The 25,682-nt window shown below is 44.7% G+C and overlaps 1 protein-coding gene and 1 non-coding gene across 2 annotated transcripts in view; one reads left to right on the top strand and one right to left on the bottom strand.

The window, feature by feature from the left end:
• The first annotated feature begins 2,188 nt into the window (after positions 1-2,188).
• TRNAG-CCC lies at positions 2,189-2,261 on the top strand. The gene has a single exon. It is a non-coding gene; the product is annotated as a tRNA-Gly (tRNA).
• Positions 2,262-15,396: 13,135 nt separating this feature from the next.
• INTS7 (integrator complex subunit 7) overlaps positions 15,397-25,682 on the bottom strand; it is an 87,057-nt gene continuing 76,771 nt past the window's right edge. Inside the window, exons 17-20 of the mRNA XM_043922973.1 lie at positions 25,269-25,401; positions 21,854-21,952; positions 20,248-20,433; positions 15,397-16,913 (exon numbers count right to left, since the gene is read on the bottom strand). Of these exons, the coding sequence (XP_043778908.1) occupies positions 16,626-16,913; positions 20,248-20,433; positions 21,854-21,952; positions 25,269-25,401 (706 nt within the window). The 3' untranslated portion in view covers positions 15,397-16,625. The remainder of the gene's footprint in view (positions 16,914-20,247; positions 20,434-21,853; positions 21,953-25,268; positions 25,402-25,682) is intronic.

The raw sequence follows: 25,682 nt of genomic DNA, 5'->3' as shown, positions 1-25,682 counted from the left end.
CAGCCATGTCTTGACTCTTTGCCTTCATTACCTCATCCTTAAATTCTTAAAATGCCAATTTTGCCCTGGACTGTTTGTTGTGAGTCAGGTACTTCTAGGACTCCAACCTCTCACCCAGTGTTCTAGGCAAGGCAGTTGAGCCATGCTTCCCAGATCAGAACTGATATTACCAGTTTCTCAGAAGGACTAACTTGCAGTTGTCTGCCTCCTCTATGCTTTGCTTTGGTGCTGTATGCTCTGGCAACTGTAGCCTGGCTTTGACCTCTCTATCAGTCTATGTTTTCAGGATTTTAGGGACATATGAATTCTTCAAGGTCCTTTTCCTTGTCCTATGTGGTTCTTTAAATATCCCTATTTCTCCTAATACCGTTGCTTTGTAAGAAGAGCCTTGGAAATTAGACTACAGGTTTACACAGGATGCTCATCGCTGCTGTGAAGTAGTCAGTACGATTGTTGCACACTTCATATTCTTGATGCTCTCTTTTTCGCTCATAATGATAGTATACTGTTCCGGTTCTCCGGTTCTTCTCTAACTACTGTTTCTTTAGTCATTGGTTTTTTTTTTCCTACCACCCCTTGTAGGTGTTCTTTAAAGGATGGTTCTTGGCTTTCTTTTTGGTGTCTCATATTGCATTGGCTTCCCAGGTGGCACAGCGGTAAAGAATCCAACTGCCCATGCAGGAGATGCAAGAGATATGGGTTTGATCCCTGGGTTGGGAAGATCTGCTGGAGGAGGAAATGGCAACCCACTTCAGTATTCTTGCTGGAAAATTCCACAGAGAGTGGAGCCTGGAGGGCTACAATTCATGGGGCTGCAAAGAGTCAGACATGACTGAGTGACTGCACGTGCGCACACACACACATATCTCAGCCTTGGAAGCAACGTGAGGAGTCAACCCTAATTCAGGCAACTGACCCTTGCTTGTCTCCATCAAACCCCACTGACTTTACCTGACCCCTCCCTCAGTTGGGGCCCTGTGGCCGTGTACCACTTGTCCCATCATTGCAGCCAGAAGCTGGGAGTGATGACTCAGGCCTCTGTTGGGACTCTGCCAAGAGCTGGGACAAGTGTCTAACAATATGATTTTCTCCAAACAGAGTTAGGCACCCTAAATTGTTTTTAATTATGATGTGCCTTTGGGTGTTTTTTTTAAAAATGGAATTTCATTTATTTATTCTTTTGTTTCATTTTTTGGTCACACCTTACAAAACAGTGTGTGAAATCTTAGTTCCCTGATCAAGGATCAAACCTGTGCCTCCTGCATTGGAAGGGCAGAGTCTAAACAACTGGACTGCCAGGGAAGTCCCAGGCATACTAAATTTTTAAAAGGACCCTGCTGCCCTGTTTGACAAGGGACATGGATAGTGGGGAGGATTGAGAGAACTGGGGACATGCAAGAAGAAGGATATATTGCAAACAAGAATCAATCAAGCCGATACTGGGTATCTACTAAGTGCTCCATACTTTCTCTGTGTTGACATTTAAACTTCACAGCAACTCTGTGAGGTCGTTGTGTTTTCTCCAATTTTCAAATGAAGGAACTGAGACCCAGTAATCTCTAGTAATTTTTCCAGTGGTCATGTATGGATGTGAGAGTTGGACTGTGAAGAAAGCTGAGCACCGAAAAATTGATGCTTTTGAACTGTAGTTTTGGAGAAGACTCTTGAGAGTCCCTTGGGCTGCAAGGAGATCCAACCAGTCCATCCCAAAGGAGATCAGTCCTGGGTGTTCATTGGAAGGACTGATGCTGAAGCTGAAACTCCAATACTTTGGCCACCTGATGCGAAGAGCTGACTCATTGGAAAAGACCCTGATGCTGGGAAAGCTTGGGGGCAGGAGGAGAAGGGGACGACAGAGGATGAGATGGCTGGATGGCATCACTGACTCGATGGGCATGAGTTTGAGTAAACTCCGGGAGTTTGTGATGGATAGGGAGGCCTGGCATGCTGCGATTCATGGGGTCGCAGAGTCGGACACGACTGAGCGACTGAACTGAACTGAACTGAATCTCCAGTAATGTGCCTTGAGTTGCACAACGAGTAAGTGGCAGATTGGGGATGCCAGACACTCTGGGGCATACTCTGACCTCTGTTCTTTTCCCATGTATAATCCTATACCTCTCTATTCATCTCTCAGTCATGTTTGATTAAGTGGCTTTTCTAATTTTCTAGTCAGAAGGAGCACTGGACCCTGGTGGTCCAGGGGCTAAGACTCTGCACTCCCAATGCAGGGGGCCCAGGTTCAACCCCTGGTCAGGGAACCACATGCTGCAACTGAGTTCATGTGCTGCAACTAAAGATCTGCAGGCCACAATTAAGACCCAAGGCAGTCAAATAAGAAAAAATTAATTTTAAAAAATTTTAAAGAATTGAAAGTATTATTTTAAAAAAAAGAAGAAGGAAATTGGAAGCCAACCATCATATTTTATCACCTACCATCCCATATCATGTGTCATGTCACATCACATCATGTCAGTGGTTGGTTAGGTAAATTTATGATTTAACAAGGAAGGTTACTTTCAGTCAAACGGATTTGGTTATTCTCACCTCTGCCTTTTGTTGCCCACATACATTTCCCAGGTATATAACTCCCTTTGGGTATTTGAGCTGGTTGGATTCTGCCAGGCCATTAAAATCAAGGGCAGGTGCCCTGACCAGGTAAATCAGGTGAGCAGGTCTTTACTTGAAGTTGCTTTGACAAGGATTTTTTGGTTTTTCTACACATCACATCTGTCCTAGATTGGTCTTCAGAACCTCCTGGAGCACCATGGGCTAAATTGGAAAATGGTCTGCCCTGGTCAGTTAGGAGCAAAGCCGGCCCCGGAGGCTAAGTTCCCAGACGCCCGCTCCCATGTTTAAACACTTCTTTCATGTATATACAGGATGCATCTTTACCCACGCCTAGTGCTGACTTCCAGAGCAGGGTTGGGGGCTTCACCCACCCCCTCTTCACCTCCACCAGCACCCCATGCCTGCACACGTTCACCTCCTTTCTCAGGAATAGCTGAGGTTTCCCAGTTCAGTTAAAGTCTTGTGCAAACACAGCAAGCAGGTTCCCACGCCCACACCATCAGGGACACTCTGACCTTCCTGAGTGGAAACCCTGGAGCCACCAGCCCAGGGGCCTATCTCTTCCGGGAGCCATCATTCTGGTTGGTTGTTTTTTTTTTTTTTTGGTAGATTCTCCCTTCCTGCTGTCAGAGCCATGTTTAAGCATTGTTTTCCACTCCAGAGTGAACAGCTTGCTAAGGTGAGTTTGTTTTTCATAGACACAGGGCGTCTGGCTGTTTTGCCAAAGTTGCCGACCAGAAGCAGCAACGGCGGGTCCAGGTGTGACCCAGGTGACCTTTCTGCCGTACAGATTGTAGAAGCCAAGGTGGTGATGACGTTTCCATTGCCTGGAGACCTGTCCTCACCCTACAGAGGAGAAGAAGTGAACTGAGCTGTGCTCAGGCCAAGTCTTCACTTCTTATGCCAGGGGCGTGGAAGTTAACGGCCGCCTCCCCCCGGAACCCGCAAGTAGGCCGGGCTCCTTCCAGCAGGGGAATTTCACCCAACTGAGAACACCTGAGGGACAGAACCGGCCCGCCAACCGTGACCAAATGAACTCTCCAGTGGTAGCTTGGCATACGCTCCCCTCCCACAGGGGCGGTTGATTGCTCAGGATTTTTACAATCCTCAAGCCCTGTTCCAAGGAGCTTTTGTGGTTTAAATCAATGTGCTTCTGGGAATAAGTGCCCTTATTATTCCGTGCCGCGCTCTTCTACCACTGTGACATAATACCCTTTGTGCTGCTGAACAGTAACAGTCCTTCCAGGAACCTCTAAAAGCTTTCTAATTAGGACCCACAACCACACAACAGACAGAGACACGGGAGACCAGAGGCAGCGACGATAAAGCTTCATCTTGGTCACAGAGGAGCCCAGCCCAGGTCTGACTGCTCCTCGGAGGCTGCAGGGTCTAGGTGAGGCCACTCGTCTAGGAAGGGCATCCCCGTGACGGTGGCAGCAGAATTCTTAGGCTGCCAGAGTGCTGGGTCCTTTGCAGTATCGCTTAGGGGCACCTAAGCCGCTAAGTTATTCAGTTGAGGACCAGAAATGTCCAGCATTGGTTTTGTCTGAATTTGTGATTAGTTCTCAGTGGCAGGCACGCGAAGATAAACTCCCAGTACTCCTGCTAGCTCTTCCCAGTCTAGACAGAAGAGAGGGCAGCTATGTAAGCAGGGAGGTATGTATAAGCAAGCAGAGAGTAGACCAGAAGAAGGCTAGGGTAGCACCCAGCCCGGTGGGAGGTTCAGGGACAGCTTCTTGGAAAGGAAGACTTTCGACCCGGATAAGTCTTCAGAGGTGGACTGAGCTTGCTAAGCCGACCACGGGGAAAATAGCATCGCACACCGAATGCCAAGTGCTGACAACGGCCGGGAGGTGTGAAATGCCTCGGGGTTCAGGGAACAATAAGAAGGTCAACAGCAGCAGCTGTGGTTATCTCACTGTTCTTTCTCCCTTCTATTTTTATAGCCAAAATGCTATCACTTTTTATTCTCAGTATCTCATTTCGGATGTTAAAAAGCTGAACATAGGGTTGTTTTGTTTTGTCTTGGCATATTGCTTTAACCCTCCACTTCTCCTCAGGGCACTACAGATCCCTCTGAACACTGGTAACTGTCCAAAAGAAAAGCACAAAGATGAATATTTCACTGTATTAGAAGAATGTAAGGGCAGCTCAGGGAACCTTGGGCAGGAACTCAGCTGGGCTGTTCTTTTTTTATTGTTGGTACATATAGCAAAAACAAACAAACAAACAAACAACACAGTCTTGGATGACTCCCAAGGTTACTTATCACAGGTCCAGCCATCCGAAGGGAGTCTGTGGTCCAGAGCTCATGGGGTAGAAGCTGTAGGTGAAAGCAGAGGGGGGCGGGAGGCCACAGGAAAACATGAGCTGGCAGAAAGCTAGTAGGTGACCCGCAGAGGAGTGAAAGCGCCAGCGAGGAACTCGGCAAGACAGATCTGCCTGCCGCTGGCTCTGGGGTCAGGCTGGATCGGAGCGGTGAGAATCCACGGCCGCCTCCGCTTCCTCTCCTGGCCTGTATCTTCCGTGGCATCTTCCGTTGCCCCCTGCGCCCCCAGGGTCTTTCTCTCAGGCAGCTCTTTACACACGAGCTCAGTCTATGAGAAGGACGGTGCGGAGGACTGCTCAGGTCTCACCTCGGTGGGCCGTGGCCCCTCAGCACCTTGGCCCCGTGCACAGGCAAGGATCAAGCTGACACGCGTGACCACCACCGACCAAAGCTTCCTTAGAGCCAGGATGCTCCCTGCTGCGGTGCCTTGCATACAACGGGTACTCAAATCAGAGCTGCGATGAGAAAGGCAGAGGGAGAGAAAGGGAAGGAGGGAAGAAGGTGGAAGAAGTTGGCTGGCAACAGTGGAACACAAATCCCCCAGAGCAATAACCTATTCCAAACTCTGATCAACAGAAGGCTGGTGCTGGAGGAGAGTGGAGGTGTCTAAAGACAGATGAATGGTCCTTTTTTTGTTGTTTTCTTTCTAGTGAGTCTAGGCTCTGGTTGAGTCCCCCTTGCCTCAGATCAGAGCCTGAGCTGCACTCCAAGCCCCCACCGGGCCCCTGCAATGCCAGTGGGTTGTGCTCCTGTCTTGACACTGCTCTTGCCTACACCCCTTGTCTCTGGAGTGAACACTGAGTCAGCAGCGGCGTAGTCAGGACTGCCTCAAGCAGGGGTGTAAGCCAGGGCTGGAGGCCGGAGGGTAGTCATGAGGGGTGGGACCTCGGAGGGAGCTGCTTGTCCTCATCAGCAGGTCACGGTCACATTGGCCCCATTCTGTCCACCTTTGTGCCAGCCTGGAGGGCCAGGAAGCCCAACTGCTCCACACAAGACTGAACACGATACAGGGCATGGGGGAGACCTGTGCCTGGCTGGAGAGGCAGCACATGCAGGGACGGACAGGGGTGTCAGTGATGGAGAAGGGTATTCAGGTGGTGGGAAAGTATGAACAAAGTCATGATGGTAAGAGTCTGCAAACCGAGCTCGTGGGAGGCCCAGGAAGCGAATTTTATTACAGGCTGGAATATACATGGAAGTGTGGCAAGAGGTGAGGCCTGGAGTCTTTTCAGATATATTGAGGGGCTTCCCTGGTGGCTCAGGGGTAAAGAATCTGCCTGCCAAGAAAAAGATGTGGGTTCGATCCCGGGGTGGAGAAGATCCCCTGGAGAAGGAAATGGCAACCCACTCCAGAATTCTTGCCTGGAGAATCCCACAGACAGAGGAGCCTGGTGGGCTACAGTCTATGGGTTTGCAAAGAGTTGGACACGACCTAGAGACTGACCACAAAGCCTGAAGAACCTGGGCTACTAGGGAACCCCGTTGGGATAAAGATTTTGGAGCAGATGGCTGAACCGAGCAGCAGGGGGAAGTAAGGATGACTCAGCAGAGGCAGACCCTGGCAGCAGGCAAAACAGGAAGTGAGAACGATGTTCCAGGAAGATACAAGGAGGCTGTGAACTAGGACAATGGTAATGGGAACAGGAGGGAGGGGACACCGTGAAGCACAGTCTCCCCTCTTCTCTTCCCGCCTGGACACACATCTCACACGAACACAGAGACACACTGATGAGGTGAGAGAAAACAGAGCCTCTTTACCATCCCTCTCCTCTCCTCTCCTCTGTCAAGCCTGCCCCGTCCCCATCCTCTCCCCCAACTTCCTCCCACTTCTCCTGTTCTGTTCCCTTGATCCCATGCTGGACGGTGGCCAGAGGCATTTGCTCAAAGGACAGAAAGAGTGATGAGAGGGTTATTTATATCTGCAGCCATGCCTGAGCCCTCTGTCCGGAGGGCATGTGCTTGGTGGGGAGTTGGGCCACACCCCAGGCCCCCCACGCAGAACCTTCGCGCCCCCGGGGAGTCTGCCACTTGCAAGACATCCCGCTGATAGTGTGGGACCAAAACGTCAGACAGTCCATCCCCCTGCCTCCAGTGAGGCTGTTGGCTGGACAGGATAGTCCAAACGCTTTCTTCTTTTAGTATTTAATTATTTTCACAGTTCATCAAGTTCTTCTTTATATCCAACCTAAATGTCTTCCTGCTATTTTATCCATAAATCTAGCTTCATGTTGCATGTTTGTGGGTGATGATAAACTCTCGAAAACCTTGTGAGCAGGGAAGTCGGGGTCAAGTAATCGGTCAGGTGGGAAGTATCTGGTGAACTATAGGGCTTATGCCCAATAGTTGGATGGCAAGGACTAACTCTAGATATAAGCCCATTTATTTTGCACTTGCTAAATAAGTCAGAATGACAGAGAAGCCAGAGACACATCTCCAATTTTTTCCCTCTCCCAGGGGCTTAAGGTTTGTGTTGATAGAGAAGACTGACAGGTGTAAATGTCTTCATGTCCTCCCACATGAAAAGCATAAATTCATCTTGAGTCTGAGAAATTTTAGTCCCTCTAAGTCCTCATCATCTTTCTTTAAGGCAGAATGTTTTGAAACCTATTTTTAATAAGGCTGACGTTTCTTTCCCTGGTATTCTCAGGGCCGCCAGGCAACGCTGGCCACTCCGTCATAAACGCTGAAGCCAACCAATGTTTGGTGGGCCTTCCAGCAGCTGGTTTTGTTCCTGTATTATTTATTACCATTAATCTTCATAACTCTTCAACTGGTAAGTATTAATCCCATTTCACAGATGAAGAAGCCACAGCTCAGAGAGATGTTATGAGACCTCAGATATGCAGATGACACCACCCTTATGGCAGAAAGTGAAGAACTAAAGAGCCTCTTGATGAAAGTAAAAGAGGAGAGTGAAAAAGGTGGCTTAAAGCTCAACATTCAGAAAACTAAGATCATGGTATCTGGTCCCATCACTTCATGGGAAATAGATGGGGAAACAGTGGAAACAGTGGCTGACTTTATTTTTCTGGGCTCCAAAATCACTGCAGATGGTGACTGCAGCCATGAAATTAAAAGACGCTTACTCCTTGGAAGGAAAGTTATGACCAACCTAGACAGCATATTAAAAAGCAGAGACATTACTTTGCCAACAAAGGTCTGTCTAGTCAAGGCTATGGTTTTTCCAGTGGTCATGTATGGATGTGAGAACTGGACTATAAAGAAGGCTGAGTGCCGAAGAATTGATGCTTTTGAACTGTGGTGTTGGAGAAGGCTCTTGAGAGTCCCTTGGACTGCAAGGAGATCCAACCAGTCCATCCTAAAGCAGATCAGTCCTGGGTGTTCATTGGAAGGACTGATGTTGAAGCTGAAACTCCCAATACTTTGGCCACCTGATGGGAAAAGCTGACTCATTGGAAATGACCCTGATGCTGGGAAAGATTGAGGGCAGGAGGAGAAGGGGACGACGGAGGATGAGATGGCTGGATGGCATCATCAACTCAATGGACATGGGTTTGGGTGGACTCCGGGAGTTGGTGATGGACAGGGAGGCTTGGTGTGCTGTGGTTCATGGGGCTGCGAGGAATCTGACATGACTGAGCGACTGAACTGAACTGAACTGAATCTTTATAACTCTTCAACTGATAAGTGTTAATCCCATTTCACAGATGAAGAAGCCACAGCTCAAAGAGATGTTACGAGAGTCGATAGACACAGGATAGCCAGGGGGCTGACGTGGCACATGGACAGCAGAGAGAGCTGTTTGTTCCCATTAACAGTTACCATCAATGGCAACTTCAGTCACCATTTGTTCACGTTCATGACGCCCCAAGGGTCAGGCAGCGGAACATACACGAGACTGGGTTTGATCCTTGTCAGAGGGAGGCAGAGAGAGCACCATGTCTGGCTGGAGGAATCAGGCCAGGGTTTCTGCTGGGTCTGGAGGGGCGGATGGGTTTTTCAAAGTGGTGTAGTTGAAGTCAGGGAGACTGCATTTTGATTAAAGCTATTTCCCCATGACCAAGGTTTTGGGGAGCTTTCCATCTCCTCCAACACACAGAACTGAAGCAGGAGGTTAAGACTGCCGTGAGAGGCTTAGTTGGGATGGGAAAGGCTTAGTGAACTTGGAAGATGGTTAGATGCCAAGGAGAAGATGCTCGGGCTGAGAGAGCTTTCCCAAAGTCCACACAGGAAACAGCAGCGACTCTGACCTGGACGGTCCTGTCTGAACACCTTCCGCTCCCCCTACACTGGAGAAAATGACTGACCACCGAGGAAGCACAGGCGCATCCAACATAATCAAGGCCAGAGTGGGCTTCCCGCCGCCTCCCCTCCCACGGTCTGTGCAGAAACAAGGAGTGGCATGGCCGTGAAACCAGGGAGGTTGTCCATGATTGTCTTCCCAGTTCCTGGTGCCCTGTACGTGTTCAATCAACATTTGGTGAATAAATAAAAGACCCCATTTCCAAAACTGTCTGTGTCCTTGTTGGCTGTGCCTTTCCCATAGATTGGGAAGTCTGAGTTCATGAACTTCAGCCCAGACAAATGGACAAATGTTGCTGACTGAGCTGTAGGGCCCTGTGACATCAGCTGAGTTACCTTGGAGCTCAGGATGAAAGAAAAAGTGCTTTCCATCAGCTAACCTTGTTGGCGCGGAGAGACGACACGGGGAGATGGCGCTTGGGACAGACACCGTGAGCCCTCTCCAGTGTGAAGGGCCCTCAAGGAGATTCCAGATGCACTCACTCCCTGAGAGACAATTCAAGGCAGGGCTAATATGCTTGGGAGCATCCCCAGGGGACACTGTATGCTAAGTAGGATAGAGCTGATCTTGCTTAAGTGATTCTGCGATTACAATAATTTCTCCCTAATGCCCTGATACCTTGAAAAACATGCTCTTCAGGGGTTCATGTCCTCCATCCTCTTGGCCAGAAGCAGCAGTAGTTTCTGCAACACGAGACAGTTTTTAATTCTGAGTATAAGCTCCTGTCTCTTCAAGGCTAAATATTAACTTCACACTTTGGGGGTGTATCTTTGTTCTAAAGGTTCTTTTGTTCCTCTGGCAGAATTCCAAGTAGTAGGTACCCAATGTCTCTGATGACCTCAAAAAGAGGCTCCCTGAGGAAGGGACACTCCATTCCAAGTGCTGGAAAAGGAGAAAATGCCAGATGAAGGCCAGTTTCTAATTACCTAAGAGCCTGCCCTGGTACATGTATGGGAGAGTGCTACTAGAATTTCAGAAGTGCACCTTTTGGGCTCTCTCTACCGCTTTTATAGTGCTCTCTCCACATTCTCTAAAAATAGGTCTTTTCTGTCAAATGAGACTACAAGTTGCTTGAGCGTTCTCTGTCAGATTCCTTTTGCATTTCTCACCCTGGTTCAGGGCCTGGCATTGTCAGGATCACCCAGCAAAATCCCCCTCTCCAACGAGTGCGTCTACTGTAGGGTTTTCATCTACTTCTCTGGTCAAGTGGGGGAGGGGGCTGGGGGGATTTCAGAACTAACCCTCCTGATCATAGGACCTGCTGCTTTTGCTGGGGGTGGGAGTGGGGAAGGGAACGCAAGGATGGGGAACACAAGTGTTAACAATTCACCATCACTTCACTCATCTCTTCGGGATGAGATGACACATGAACAGAAGGCATCATGGGCCTTGCTGCTTCCAGTGGTGAGGGAAGGGGTGAGAGTGGTGGAAATGGAGGCAGCCCAGCTGACTTTCACCTTCCATGATCTTGGGAAACAGGAAAATTAAACAGATACCTTCTCATAACTCCTCAGTCTAACTCAGTTCTATTTTACTTGTCACAGTCTTCTAAATATTTTTCTTTAAAATACAAATAATCTGCAAATTGTTGTTCAGTCTCTAAGTTACACTGGACTTTCTGCAACTTCATGGGCTGTAGCCTGCCAGGCTCCTCCAGCCATAGGATTCTCCAGGCAAGAATACTGGAGTGGGTTGCCATGCCTTTCTCCAGGGGATCTTCCTCACCCAGGGATGGAACCCGCATCTCCTGCATTGGCAGGCAGACTCTACCACTGAGCCACCAGGGAAGCTGCAAATAAGCTTCACAAAAATCCACAAACGAACTCTCCAAAGAAAACTAAAAGGTAGAAAGTGTTTCTTCTCTGCTTATAATCTGACTGAGGCACTGGGTAGATGTTCATCTTCCTCATTGTTTCATTTTATATTATCTCATCTTTATAATTTTACTAAAAATATTATCTGGAAACAACAATAAAAATATTTTTAGTCTCAGCCTGCCAGCTAAGTATCAGTAGACAAAAGCTAGACTCATAGTCATGATCTGTAAAGAAAACAATCCCCAAAAACATTTCACCAAGGCTGGACCTAAAAAATAAGCAAAGAGGACAATTATTGCACAACAAACATGACTGTGTAGGAGAGAACTAGGAGAGATGAGCGAGTAAACAGGATAAGGGAAAAGATACGGACTGAAAAAATGTTTTGCGAGTATAGATTGGGAAAAAAATAAATTCACATTCAGCATTCTCAATTGTAATGTGAAAATCAATGACTCCACATCTTGGTATGTTAAGAAAAAAAAGCCACGACTTTGTTTAAATTTCAGTGACAACTAAATAGCAATTTGCTCACAGAATGAGTAGATTGGGAGATACAGTGGATATCCACAGGACAGTGGACTAAAGCTAGTTAAGCCAATAAAACACACACACAGCCCAGGTCTTTGTGTTCTTGCAGAGAAAATGGAAAGGAAGACCATAACCTGCTGGAGTGCTGGTGGTCGGAAATCTAAGCCAATTCACCAGACTTTTGGACTTCTCAGTGCTCCCATCATACTTTTAATGTTGGTGACTGGTAAAGGCTAAATTCAAGGGCACATTATACAAAACAGGGCTGGGTGGCTGAGCAACACAGTGCTGTGTTATCAGAAGCAAAGCAGACACACAGACCCCAATGCCTTGCTCCTCGCCCATACTCTTCCACTTTGAAAAAGCTTTGGTTCATCGAAGAATCCCAGCGTAGACGCTGTATCCAGAAACCTCGTTGTTTTTCAGTCACTCAAGTTGTGTCCAACTCTGCGACCCCACGGCCTGCAGCACCCCAGGCTTCCCTGTCCTTCACTATCTCCCGGAGCTTGCTCAAACTCACGTCCACTGAGTCGGTCATTTCTTCCCTTACTGCTCTTGCGCTGTCCAATTCTAAAGGCAGTGGCCACAAGAGGCTATTTAACTGGATTAAAAGTAATACATGATTTGGTTACTCTAGGCTTATTTTAGATACTCAGCAGCTCTATGTGGCTAGGGACTGTATTGTTTAGGGCAGACTTGGCACACTTCTGTCATCACAGAAAGTTCTGGAGGATAGCACTGTATATACTCTGTACACCAAGTGACAGAGTCTCCTTATTCTTCATACACTCCTGGCATAGACCAACAGAGAAAGATCAAGTGACCTACCCAAGGATCCATGCAAGTGAGTCTTTAGAATTTAAACTGGTATCTCTGGGACCCTACACTGAGGATCTAATATGGCTGGTTTGTTCTTCTCTGAACTATACTTTAGTGTGAAAAGAGATTGATAGCCTCTAGTTGCAAATTACCTGCTACCTTGGTTGGTTTGAGCAAGAAAGTCACATCACAAGATCTCCCAGTTTAAGTTGGACTACAAGAGTACTTTAATTTCTAAATAACCAATATACTATTGCTATCAACAATGAAGACAATGAGTATTGTTGGAAAGTACTTCATAATTTTCTTTATATACTTTTAAAACGTTAAGAATTTTTTTCTTCTTCTGGGTTTCATTGCATGGCTTATAGGATCCTAGTTCCCCAAACAGGGATCGAACCCAGGCCCTTGGCACTAAAAGCACAGAGTCCTAACCACTAGATTGCTAGAGAATTCCCTTTCTTTAAATATTTTAATGGTACTTAACTGCACTGTAGTAGACGAAGATAGTAGATTGTCCCTTGGACTGCAAGGAGATCAAACCAGTCAATCCTATAGGAAATCAACCCTAACTATTCACTGAAAGGGCGGATGCTGAAGCTAAAGCTCCAATACTTTGGCTGCCAAATTTGAGAAGCTGACTCACTGGAAAAGACCCTGGTGCTGGCAAAGACTGAAGGCAAAAGAAGTGGGCAGGAGAGGATGAGATAGTTGAATAGCATCATTGACTCAATGAACTTGAGTTTGAGCAAACTCCGAGAGTGAAGGACAGGGAAGCCTGGCATGCTACGGTCCATGGGGTCGCAAAGAGTCAGACGCAACCCAGCGACTGAACAAGTAAATAGAAATTTCATTTTGTTTAGGCCAACATTATTTTTTTCTTAATCAATGTACCCGAATTGAATATGAGGGAAGATAGCTTAAAACGTTTTACTAGCAGAGGAAATGAAACTTTAACTTGGAATAAATAAAATGCTAAAGAAAAGCTATGACAAACCTAGACAGTGTAATAAAAAGCAGAGACATTATTTTGCCAACAAAGGTCTGTATAGTCAAAGCTATGGTTTTTCCAGTAATCATGTATGGATGTGAGAACTGGACCAGAAAGAAGGCTGAGCACTGAAGAATTGATGCTTTTGAAGGGTGGTGTTGGAGAAGACTCCTGAGAGTCCCTTGGACTGCAAGGAGATCAAACCAGTCCATCCTAAAGGATATCAATTCTGAATATTCATTGGAAGGACTGATGCTGAAGCTGAAGCTCCAATACTTTGGCTACCTGATATGGAGAAATGATTAATTGGAAAAGGCTCTGATGCTGAAGAAAGACTGAAGGCAAGAGAAGAGGACGACAGAGGACAAGATGGTTGTATGGCATCACCAAGTCAATGGACATGAGTTTGAGCAAGCTCTGGGAGATAGTGAAAAACAGGGAAGCCTGGCGTGCTGCAGGCCATGGGGTCACAGTGTGGGACACGACTGAGCAACTGAAGAACAGTATCTCTGCTTACTATGTGTGAAGCACGTACTAAGCGCTTTACATATGTTAATTTTGTATTCTAAAAAAATATATTTGTTTGTACTTTGGCCATGTGGTACGTGTAGCATGTGGCATGGTTCCCTGACCAGGTACTGGAACCCAGATCTCTGCAGTAAAAGTGCTTAATTTAATCCTAACACTAGACCACCAGGGAACCCCCTAATTCTGTATTAACTAACTTACTCTTCACACCTAACCCATAAAGCATTATTATGCTACCCAATTTGGGGAATAAGGAAACCGAGATGAGAAATTGAGAGGTTGAGTAGCTTGTCTGAGTCCACCAATTTAGATAAGAGTTAGAACTTGGAACTAGACGGATTGGCTTCAGAGGCTAGGCTCTTAGCCACCAGGTTACATTGCAAAGTCACTAAACACTGAGAAAAATCAGTCTTGCCTTCCGAGATCAGTTGGCCAATGCCCTATGTTACTCTTATCAGGGAACATGTTCACTTTGTAAACAGCATGTTTACTTTCCAGAATTTTCTGCATCTTTCCTTGAGTATTCTTTTTATTTATTAGTGTAGTGTTGAAATTATAAACAGTTTCCTTTCACCTCAAATAACTGTTTAACAGTTGATGCCAAAAATGCAGCAGATATTATACCAAACCTAAAATCGAAGTGTCCCAAATCTGTATCTAACAGACATAAAATAGCCTCTTTTTTTGCTTCACAGAGTTACTTTTCACTTCAAACTACTTAGATTTGTTTTTATTTTAGTAATTCCTTTCCAATTGTGCCAGCAACACTAAAGTACACCATATCAATGCGTTTATAACTACAGCTATCAAAAACCTATCTTTCAAGAACATAAAATACAGGAATTGGGCAAATTGGGGTTTACAAAATTTGCTTCTTTTCTGGACAATTCTGCCTCAAAACAGTGTCAGAAACCTGAAATTAATACTGTAAAGTTTCATTCTGAAAATAGCCACTTAAAAAAAAAAAGAAAGATTTTCCCCAATTTAAGGGACGTTTTCTTGGTCTTTAGTCTTTTAGATAACTCAACTCTAGACTGGAGTCAAGAGGTCCCATTAATCTAGTCATTTTACAGACAAGGAAATGGAAATTATAGAGAAATGACGTGACTTGCCCAGGTCACTGGGCTAACTCACAGCTCACAGGGGAACCCAGGCTTACCACACCTGGCAGAGCGGTCCTTCCCCAACCCCCACTCTGTTCCGGCAAGCCTCCCAGGCGTGCGTTTGAGACGCTGTCACACCTGTCACTGCGTACATCTGGGCTGCATCTAAAGCACATCACGCACATTGGACACGGTGGATTTCCACACATTTTATGACAACGCCCAGGCCACGGGCAGAAGTGCTGTGCTGGGACAACGGCTCATGAAGCCAAGAGATCTTAGAGGGACCTGAGTTACCTGCCAGTTTCACCAGCTCCACACACTGCCCCACCCCCCACACATTACACATACACACACATCCCGTAAATTCATTTTTTCCTTTAAACTCTACCCCTCCTTTAAGCCAACGTCAACTTTAAAGAGAAAAAGGCAAAAAGAGCCAAGAAACTGAGAGATTTATTTTAAAAGAAAACTTCCAGGAATGTGCCCTGCACTTCATCTTGGGAGCAGCTTCCGGCCCAAGTGCCTGTATCAGCAGTGTCTGCAATCCTGTGATCCCTGATGTCTAGAAATCATCATCCCAAAGCACTGAACGATCCCAAGTCAGGAAGGAACAGTTAAATGACATCTAGGACACCGTGCTCAGATAAGAAAGTCTATTATTATTACTTTTATAATGGTTTTCAACCAGTATTGAAACAGAAAAAAAGGGGTTTTCTGGCCTAACCAGAAAACATCTATTCCCTGAGCATTCCAAGTCATTGAGGTTGTATTATAAAGAGACTGCTGTTTCTAGACGATCAAGTCTAGCATTACCTAACTTGCCAAGAAGAACTTAAACCAATCAAAGGAAAGGATCTGCCCTCCTAACTTAAAATATTAAGAGACTAAATGTGGGTGATTTTTTCACTCTAAGAAACAAACAAACAAAAAGTCTGTATTATATATAATCACACACATATTGGAAAAAACATTATTAATTTCCAATCTTTCTATGTAATTGTTAGCTGTTGTTTGGGTCAATTAAATACTAAAACAATAAATTAAGATTGCTTTAGCAGGGAAAAGAAAGGTAAATAGTTGAAATAATATGGCAGGATGTTTCAATTCTGCCAGACCAGTCACTCTCAGAACCCACAAGACCAGATGTTTCAGGGGACACTTTCAACTCCAACCAACTATGGGAGGACTCTGTTTCTATACCCTGGGTAAACCCAGCACCTACTGATCAGAACTAGGATTTCCCAAGGCCCAGCTCAGAATTAGAGGTCTATGTCAGGCAGCAAGTGATGTATTTTGGTAGAAAAGCAATCAAATTTACTAATTCAATGATCCCAATATGTGACTTTTCCTGAAAGAAAAAGAAAAGGCTCAGCCACAATAAAAGCAACAATAGCAAAACAACAAAAGTGTTAAAGATGAAATGAAGGGCTTGGTGGGAGAAGAAGTCAGGAAAAAATAAAAATCTTTCTGGTTAGGACCCCAATTATTTCTCAAACTAAATTTTTAAGAAAAAAAAAAAGGTTTTTTTCCCCAGAATGTCGCATTACAGAAACCGATGAATACATGGATTCCGCATTCTAACGTTTGTATCTTAATCCATAAGAAAAAGCAAACTATCTCCGCCCAGCGGACCCGCCCCTGGGAAGCCCGCGGTGCGTCGGCGGCGTGGCTAAAACCGCGTGTAGGCGTTTCGCTGCTGTTGCTGCTGCAGTGGCTGCTGGGCCTGCTGCTGCTGCAGGCGGATCTGCTGGGAGTAAGGGTCCTCCAGGGACTTCACGAATATGGTAGTTCGGGGACCAGTCTTCCACACGATACCGTTGGCATCTCTCACCGAAGACTCCACCGTAATGTTGTGCGTACCAAGGATGGCGAAGTTCAACAGAAATTGAGTACTGAAGTAATCGTTATGTGGCTCAACTCTCTGCTCCATCTCATTGGTCATATTGTCAATGGGGATCTGGAATGACAGAACCGTTAAATGACAGCAAGGGCTGACATTACAGAGGGGCATGCTGTGAGCCAGCCGTGTGGTAACAGAGTACTGTTTAGTCCTTGCAAACAACCAAGAGGCAGGTACTAAAACTATCCTTGCTTCCTGAACGAGGAAACTGAGGCAGGGAGGTTGAGTAACTTCTCCAAGGTCACACAGCTAATGAGTGGGGCAGCTGGCATCTGAACCCAAGCAGGGTGACTCCGGGGCCTCCTCACTGTCCTTGAGAAGGAGGAGCTGCCTCTACCTACCTTCTCACGCTGGCCTGTCTGTTTTGTGAAGGAGTTCAGAACATGCCACCCCAAGTAGGTTGCTGAGGCAGAGTTAAGGGCACTTGAAAAACAACAGATACAGAAAGGGCTTTCTGACCTGCCCCACACACTTCTTTTTTTAACCTAAAACACATATCAAATTCTCCATGAGAAAGGTAACCTCCCTGCACGAGGAACAGAAGATGATCCTTAGCACCAGAGCCTGGGAATCGACACTGAAGCGGAGCTGTGCAAACCAACCTCTGAAGAGAACCCTCACCTTCCACTGGCCTCCCTGCACCGTCCCAAGAAATCTCCTAGCCTTACAGTCTCCTTAACTTACTGTCTCTAGCCCCAAACCCCTCTGTCTTGTCATTTTGTCAAAAATATACTGTTTCTGTGTCTAACGAAAGGCATTTAAGTTTTCTGTCCTGGTCACTTCTTTGGGTCTTTATTCTTCTGTGAAGACTCCCATATATGTGTAAAATGCTAATAAAACTGGCATGCTTTTCTCCTGTTAATCTGCCTTCATGTCAGTTCAATCTTAGGCCCAGCTGGAGACCCTGAAGGTAAAAGAGAAAGTTCTCTTCCCCATACACGTGCTAGATTAACCCCAACCCAATTTCCATCTTTCTTTACCCTGTGAAGAGATAGTCTAAAGAAAGAGGATGCAGCCATCTGTTTCAGGGAGTTTAAAATCTAGAAGACAGAAGAACAACATAATGCTGAGTAAATATATAGTTTCCCCCCGAATCCTAGCTGGTAGTGATTCTTTCCTCCTTCAACAAATTGACTTTTTTTTTCAAGATTTTTTTTTTTTTTTTGGGTGTGGACCATTTTTAAAGTCTTTAATTCTTTACAATATTGCTTCTGTTTTATGTTTTGGTTTTTTGGCCCTAAGATATATGGGATCTTAGCTCCCTGACTAGGGATCGAACCTGCACCCCCTGCTTCAGAAGGTGAAGTCTTAACCACTGGACTCCCAGGGAAGTCCCAACAAATCAGTGTCTTGTTCAGACTGTCAGTATGATATATTATGAAACACACTGATTATTATATTATGAACAGATTGGTCCACTTATTTAGTTAGATATTCAAATCTCTGTCCTTCACAGAACAGAACACCAACTGTGGATGTACCCTTATCTGTACCCAAGATGAAGTATGTCAAGAGTGACATTAAATCTAAGAAGGCATATGGAGGTAATCAGAATGAATATTTGACCTGATTGCTCTATGTTTCTGTGTGTTTCTGTTGTATGATTAATTATATAAATGTGCCCTGAAGCTTTGGGTCTCTGTAGGCAGTTATTACGAGATCAGTTTTCCAAAGACACTAATGTTACATTAGTGAAATGAAGTTGCCAACCAATTCAAGATCTTAGAGTTATCTGTAAGTCCTTTTTTGTTTTTTATTTGCACATTCAAATTCTGTAAGATGTTTATTTCCCTAAAGAATATGCCTACCAAACAACAACTTCCTTAAAAGGACCAGAAATAGGCCTAGGAGGCAACCTGATCCCTCTAAATGGATGATGCATTTTAAGCTGCAAACTCACTACAAGTAACATTACGAAGCAATCATGTACCACCTGGCTTGTTAATATCAGCTTCTTGACTTTCAGCAATGTCTCTTGAGAGGAAAGTCAACAATGAAAAGACACCTTGATTTAAATGTATGTTTTTCTAAAAACAGAAATCACCACTGTTCTTTCAAACTCAAAATGAGCAGAGAGTTGCAGACAGGGATAAGATAACTATGTAAATTCTCGTTATGATCTTCTGTGAGTGACAACAGAGATCACTGCAACATAAGAAAATTGTACTAAAAACACAATAAATGATTTTTTCCTTACTCACCACATATCTACTGAGTGGCCACATAAGGTGCCATGCTTTACGCCATGGAAGTCAAAAGAGAGGGAGGGAATGAAGACGGAGCCTTCTCAGGGTGGGCACAGAGCCCCCGGAAAGAAAGAGTCACCGAAGTAAGGAAAGTAGTGATGGCTTACACCAGACCTTCCCTTGGCTGTTTAGCCTGAAACCACCAAAGGGAATAAAATGCTCTCATTTTATATCTTTACTGATACCCCATTTTCCTTGCTCTGGACCTCAGTTCACAGATGCCGACAAATAAACTGAGACATCACCAATTTGGGCCTTTAAACAACTCTGTTCATACAACTGTGCACTTGTTCCCTTGTTCCATTTATGATGAAAATCTCCAAGCAACTGGAAAGAGATGTCTATAAAGACAGAACATTTTACATTTGGAACGTTGGTGTCTCATGGGCACAGATTCAGAATCTTAGCTTTGACTAACAAAGTAAGCATGATTTTGGCTAATCTACCTCATGATTTCTCAAAGCAGCACATTCCTAGGTCTAAATCCTTAACAAGAGGTTTTACTTCATCTGATCATTGCATATCAATATAGTAAATTTTTTTTTTTTGAACATGCTAAAATTTACTTAAAGGAAAAATAAACAGATGTATTCTTTTGGGGTCAGAGGGTTAGGGAGAAGTTATTCCCCACTCCTGATGCTTCCGTCCATGTGGAGGGACCTTTCATTAGATGAACAGTACCTGTCTCTAGGGGAGAAGGTGAATCCTACTGATTGGTAGGTTGGCGGGTGGGGGTTGGACTTGGGGTGCCAAGCACCTTCTTCCTCCCTTCTCCTTTGGGCTTCAGGGTACTGCTCCTCCCAGTTTGACAGGGGCAGGCTCTTCTGTGTACTGGCGGAGGCTGGTGGGAGAACTCAATTCAGAGCTACAAGGCTAGGTAGTCCTTGCTGCCAGGAACCTGAGCTAGGTTCCCCCAGCTCTAACAGGGGTGACACTCCACTGCATGGATGCTTTGTCTGTCAACCGGTTCAGGCAGGGAAAAGAGAAGTGTTGCTGATCAGCCCCCTCACACCGCAATACGTGCTTTGAACTTATGTCCATCTGTGTCCTTTGCGAGGTGTAAGTACTGTCTGCTTAGCCATGGAAAATGTCAATCAGTGAGCTGACAAAACCCGAATCACAACTCTGCCTCTTCTCTACATTACCTTGTAGTCCTGTCCGGATTTACTTTGCAGCGTGGAGGACACGTTCAGACAGACGGACTGAATTCTGCGGAATAGTCCCGGTTTAGACCCATGCTGGACCACCCCCTCCACCTTCAGCGCCAGCTGCTGGTTATTCTGGACTGCGATGGGCTCTGCAGGGTTCCGGGGGGACGGTGATAGGGCAAGCTGGAAAACCAACACCAAAATGAACGCTCACAACCAAAAGCAAGCTTCCTTCCAGCAAACACGCCTGTGCTATTCGCTGATCACAGATTAAAACGGTAGGTGCACACAGAGACACACATCCCCTGTTAATGACCTGACTGTGCGGGGACAACCAGATATGTGTGCCTTTAAAGTCTACAGTTCCTTATCCCCAGTGCCTCTTTTACAAGACCAGTGCTCTAACCCCTGAGCTATGGAGCCAAAGCGCCCCAGTGCCTCTTTTAAAATACCCATTTTTGTTTGTTTGTTTACTTGAATTTACCCCCAACAGAGGGGAACAGAGGATTACAGAACAGTAAGGGCCCTTCTCTCCCAATTTCTGAGGTGGGGCACTTCTTTGACAATGAACCAACTCCAGCAGGGAAATGCACTATGGAAATTTTCATGTCCAGCTGCTGTCTCTTTGGCCTTAGGTACTTTTAAATAGACTAAATTCAAATGCAGATGACTCCAAAATTCTAGGATTACATACACCACCAAGTCACCATGGTATAAAAGTCAATTTCCATTAAAAAAAGCCAATGAAATTTTTTTTAAGCCAAAGACATTTTTAACCTCACTAGTTTTTCTTTCAAAAACATATTAAGAATCTTAAATACACTTTAATTACAGAAAGCTCAAATTTTACTTAAATAAACCGAGGGAAGAAATTGGGTCTTTTTGATAATGTTGTTGAGCCACTAAACTAATTAACCCTGAAGACATGGTGCCTTTAGGACTTCTTATCTAGATAATCAAAATTTCCTTATTATTCATTCCTTATGTCATTCTGAAATGGAATGCTCTATCAGTTGCAGTCAAAAACATTCAAACGGATGCAGAAGTGCACTGAAGACATTTACTGATACAGATAATCCAGGGAATCTCTTAGAAGCGACAATTCCCCTCTTTCCCAACAATTTCATCCTTTGAATCAAAACAGCTTTTAAATGTTGAGTGGCTTAAATACTTTAAAATACTAACTCTACTCACTGACTAGCTCCTCAAAACTTGTTATTCACAGACAAAAGTGCTCTGGAGGTGGGGCTGGTAATGTTTCACTGGACCTGATTCATTCTAAGTTGGGTCTGAACAGGCTGATTAGACATGGATTCAGCTCAAGACCCTTGTGCGCTACTATGATGAATCCCACTCGAATCATTCCTGAAGGCAGGTTAGAACTCCGGGCACCCAGATGCCTGTCACACTGCCCTGGGTGCTGTCAGGGAAGAAAGGAGCAGAGGTTTAACTCCTAAAGCAGTTGGTGAAGGAAAGGCTTACAACTGAAGAGTGTAAGTCTCATCTAAACCAAAGGTAAGATCCTGAAACAGAGCTCTGCCCCCTGGAATCTTCAGAAGAAGGTATGAAACTACATTAAACCTGACTGTTCTTCCTATATTACCTTGATGCTGGTAGACTGAAGTTTCTGGAAAAAATATCTCTGAAATGAAAGAGGAACTTTCAGCAAAGAAATGATGGCATTGCAGAGGCATGCTGTATGCTGGGGGGGAAAAAAAGAAAAATGAAGCGAAAATAAATTTCCAAATTTCATCAACAAATAGTTACTTTCAGGAAGAAGTTTAAAAACTTCAAATGTTCAGAAGATTATGACAAAAGTACACACCAGCCATGTTAACAGACATAACAGTTAGAAACTCATACATCTGTCAAATCACTCTTGCCGAGGTCAGAGATTTATAGCCCTTGGGCCCACCTCCACAGGTATGTTAGTTGCAGGTAACTATCAACGTGCCAGTCTGGAGATGTGAAATCACACCTCATATCACATGATATGATAATCACACATCATGGTTAGTAAACTGGCAGGAGGACTAGTCCACCACCAATACTCTCTTCAATGCAAACCCAATACTTTTTTAGCCTTTGGATTTTTCTGACATTTCTCTGGCACCTGACAACGGTCCTCTTCCGTGAAATGCCCCTTCATGGCCCCTGCCCTCGCTTTTTCTGCCTGCTCCCTTCTCCCATCTTCTTTCCTAAGACTCTCTTCTTTGCTTGTTCCTTCAGTGTTGACACTTTGGTCCTTTTGTCTCCTCGGTCCACTTGTTCTTCACAGGCAATTTTCTTCACTCCCAGGACATGAAGAATCTCTCCGTCACGACAACTTCCATGCATCGCAGTCTACCTCCTTCTGACACCAGACCTATTACCCAACCTATTATCAAGGTCTGAGAGGTTTAAAAATAAAACCTTCGCCTCTCCCACTGTCCCTCTGTATTCTGTCTCAGTAAAGCATAGACCACTTGTGCACCTGATCACCTAAGCTGGAAACCCAAAGGTTGTGTCTGCATCCTCTCACATCTGATTTAAAGTAAACACAAAAACAAAACCAAGCCTTGAAAATATTACACCTAAATAATCTTTAATAGCTGTTCTTCTCATTCTTACTCCCATTTTATCAGTTTGGCCCTTACCTTGGTTACTGCAAAAGTCTTGTAACCACTCTTCTAATTTCATGCCCTCCAGGCCATGACCTGTTCTGTTTCTATATAGAGCCATAATGTACAATCTTAGCTTAACCACTTCTCTTCCACACCCATTTAAAATTCCTAAAGAGAGCCCCTACTGCCTATGGGATAAGGCCCAAACTCCTTAAGACTGTGTTCAAGGCCTTTTGTCATCTGGTCTCTGGCCACCTCTCTAGTCCCGAGCCTGGGCATTATACTGCAGCAGTAACACTCTGTCCCCAGGAGACATCATGCTATTTTCTGCCTCTGCTTTAGAACATATTGTTTTCTGCCTCGAATTCTCTACACTTCCTTGTCTGTCTGGAAAACCTTCATGGAAGTACATCTTCTCTCTGACTCGCACCCTCACCTGTTTTCCCCATCCTTCAACATGAATTACTTTCTTTTTTGTGCTACAACTCTGCTTTGCACAGAGCTCTATCACTACACATGAACTGTATTTGCTTACAGAATCTTTCTTTCTTATCAGACTATGGACAACTTGAGGGACGATCCTCTTTGTCATTTTTCTATTCCTAGGATTCAATAAACACTCGTTGAATTGAATTTTGGGTTCAGAAAGTACCAAATCTATAAAACACAATTTGGAAAGGGAATCAAGATTTAGTAACCACTACTTTTATGCCGGGCCAGACAATGTGCTAGGCATTAGGCATGATCTCACTTAAACTTCACAAAAACTCTATGAGGTAGATATTTTTCCACATCATAGAAAAGGATATTGGAAATCTGCCCCAAATCATGACCTGCTGATTGGCAGTGGTAGAACTTGACCTGAGGGGTCTTCTCTTATATTGCATACCTACTGAGCAGAAAATTCCCATTTCTTCCATTATATTCAGTGGATTCAAATGTATCAAACTCAAGTTACTGTTTGGCATTTATTTAACTTCTTAGGGTGGAGCTTAGAGGAAATACGAAAATATTTTAACCAGCATCTCACACAAATATGTCTATTTCCTAAAGATAATCTTTACAACCTTCCTTAGTAACCAGTTTCAGTATCAAACAGCTAACTATGTCATTTCAATTCAGCAAGTACATACTGACAATCTAACGTGGAAAGCAGTGTGTAAAGGAAAGTATCTAACCTTGATATCTAATCTGACTCTTCAATGACACATCCTATAATTTCATCTAAAACACTTGATAAATGATGAGTTCAGAATGAGGAGAGCAGGAGACACAAGAGAGCTACGGGGAATATCAGCATCCAGTGTGTGGGGCCAGGGACACCCTTCAAGGTGTAAAGTTCAAAGACGGTGCTACGGACTGAGTGTGCTGTTGTGTCCAGACCCACATGCTGAAGCCCTAACTTCCCAATGTGTTGATATTTGGAGGTGGGCCTTTGGGAGGTCATTAAGTTTCGATGAGGACATGAGGGTGGGGCCCTGTGATGGGAGAAGAGAAAAAGAGATCAGAGCTTCCTCTCCCTCCAATTCCTGAGGACACAGTGAGAAAGCAGCTGGGAGGCTAGCAAGAGAGCCCTACCACGAAACAAGCTGGTTGGCACCCTGATTCTGGACTTCTCAGCCTCCAGAACTGTGAGAGAATGGCTGTTGCTTAAGTTACTATGTCTATTTTTTTTTTTTTATAGGAACCTGAGTTGAATACGACACTGGAGAAATGGTCAGACAGGGAGGAGGAAATCTGGGTGGGAGTGTCGAGTGTCTTCTGTGGCTGGAAAGTCAGGGGATAAAGAGCAGGTGCTCAACAGAACCAAAGGCACCAGAGACTCAGCAGGCTAAGTGCACAGGTATACTAAGATGGCCAGGTAAAATAAAGGACAGCACTGGTGTTGCCTGGAAGGAACTGATTTACTGACAGACAATAAGCCCAGTTCCTTCTGTTTGAATTGGCCAGTGGTTTTTAACCCTCGTGGAGTGACAGAATCACCTGGGAGCTTTTAATAATACTAATGTCTGGGCCTCGCAGAGATTCAAAGATAACTGGTTTGTGGTGGGGCCTGGATATTGATGTATTTTTAAAAAAGCTTCCAAAGTGATTCTGGAGTGTACCCAAGATTGAGAACAATTGAAATCTCAGTTGAACAGTTTAAAAAAGGGGAAAAATAGTTTTATCGGCATTCTGGCGAGCAGATTTGACATGCTAGTGTGACTACGTAGCCACTACCAGCTGTGTTAGGTAGTGGCTTTCACGGACTACCATTTCATCCTCACAACCACCATGACGCAAGTATTGTACTAACCCCGTTACAAAACAGGCACAGGGAGGTTAATATGTTGAAGTCACAACACAGTAAGTGCCAGAGACAGACAAAAACTCACTTCCACACAATAAAACCTCAATAAAACAAATGCAACTTGCCATGTAAGAAACAGGGGTATATTTCCGATTGAGTGATTCCACCTCCTCCAAGACATGATTATATACAGACATCATTCTTCTCTCATATTCACTATCAGCATGAGCTGCTCCTGTAGACCCATATTCCTGGAAACTGAAGTAAAAAATTAGGATCAATTAATCAACCAAAACAGTAATTTAATGTCAAAATGTGTCAGGTACTTTCTACACACTCTCATTTAATCTTTAAAATAACGAAGTAGACACTGTTATTTCCATTTCACAGATGAGAAAACTGAGGCTTGGAGACATTAAGTAATTTGCCTTCAGTCACATTAAGTGACAAGCTGGAATGCAAATCCAGACCTGATTTCAAATTACACAAGTCTTAATCACTTTGGTTGTTAGCTAGATGAAAAATGTTTAATTAAAAAT

Source organism: Cervus elaphus, chromosome 14, assembly GCF_910594005.1.
Source record: "Cervus elaphus chromosome 14, mCerEla1.1, whole genome shotgun sequence".
Classification (NCBI taxonomy): domain Eukaryota; kingdom Metazoa; phylum Chordata; class Mammalia; order Artiodactyla; family Cervidae; genus Cervus; species Cervus elaphus.
This window is presented reverse-complemented; position numbering and strand designations above follow the sequence as displayed.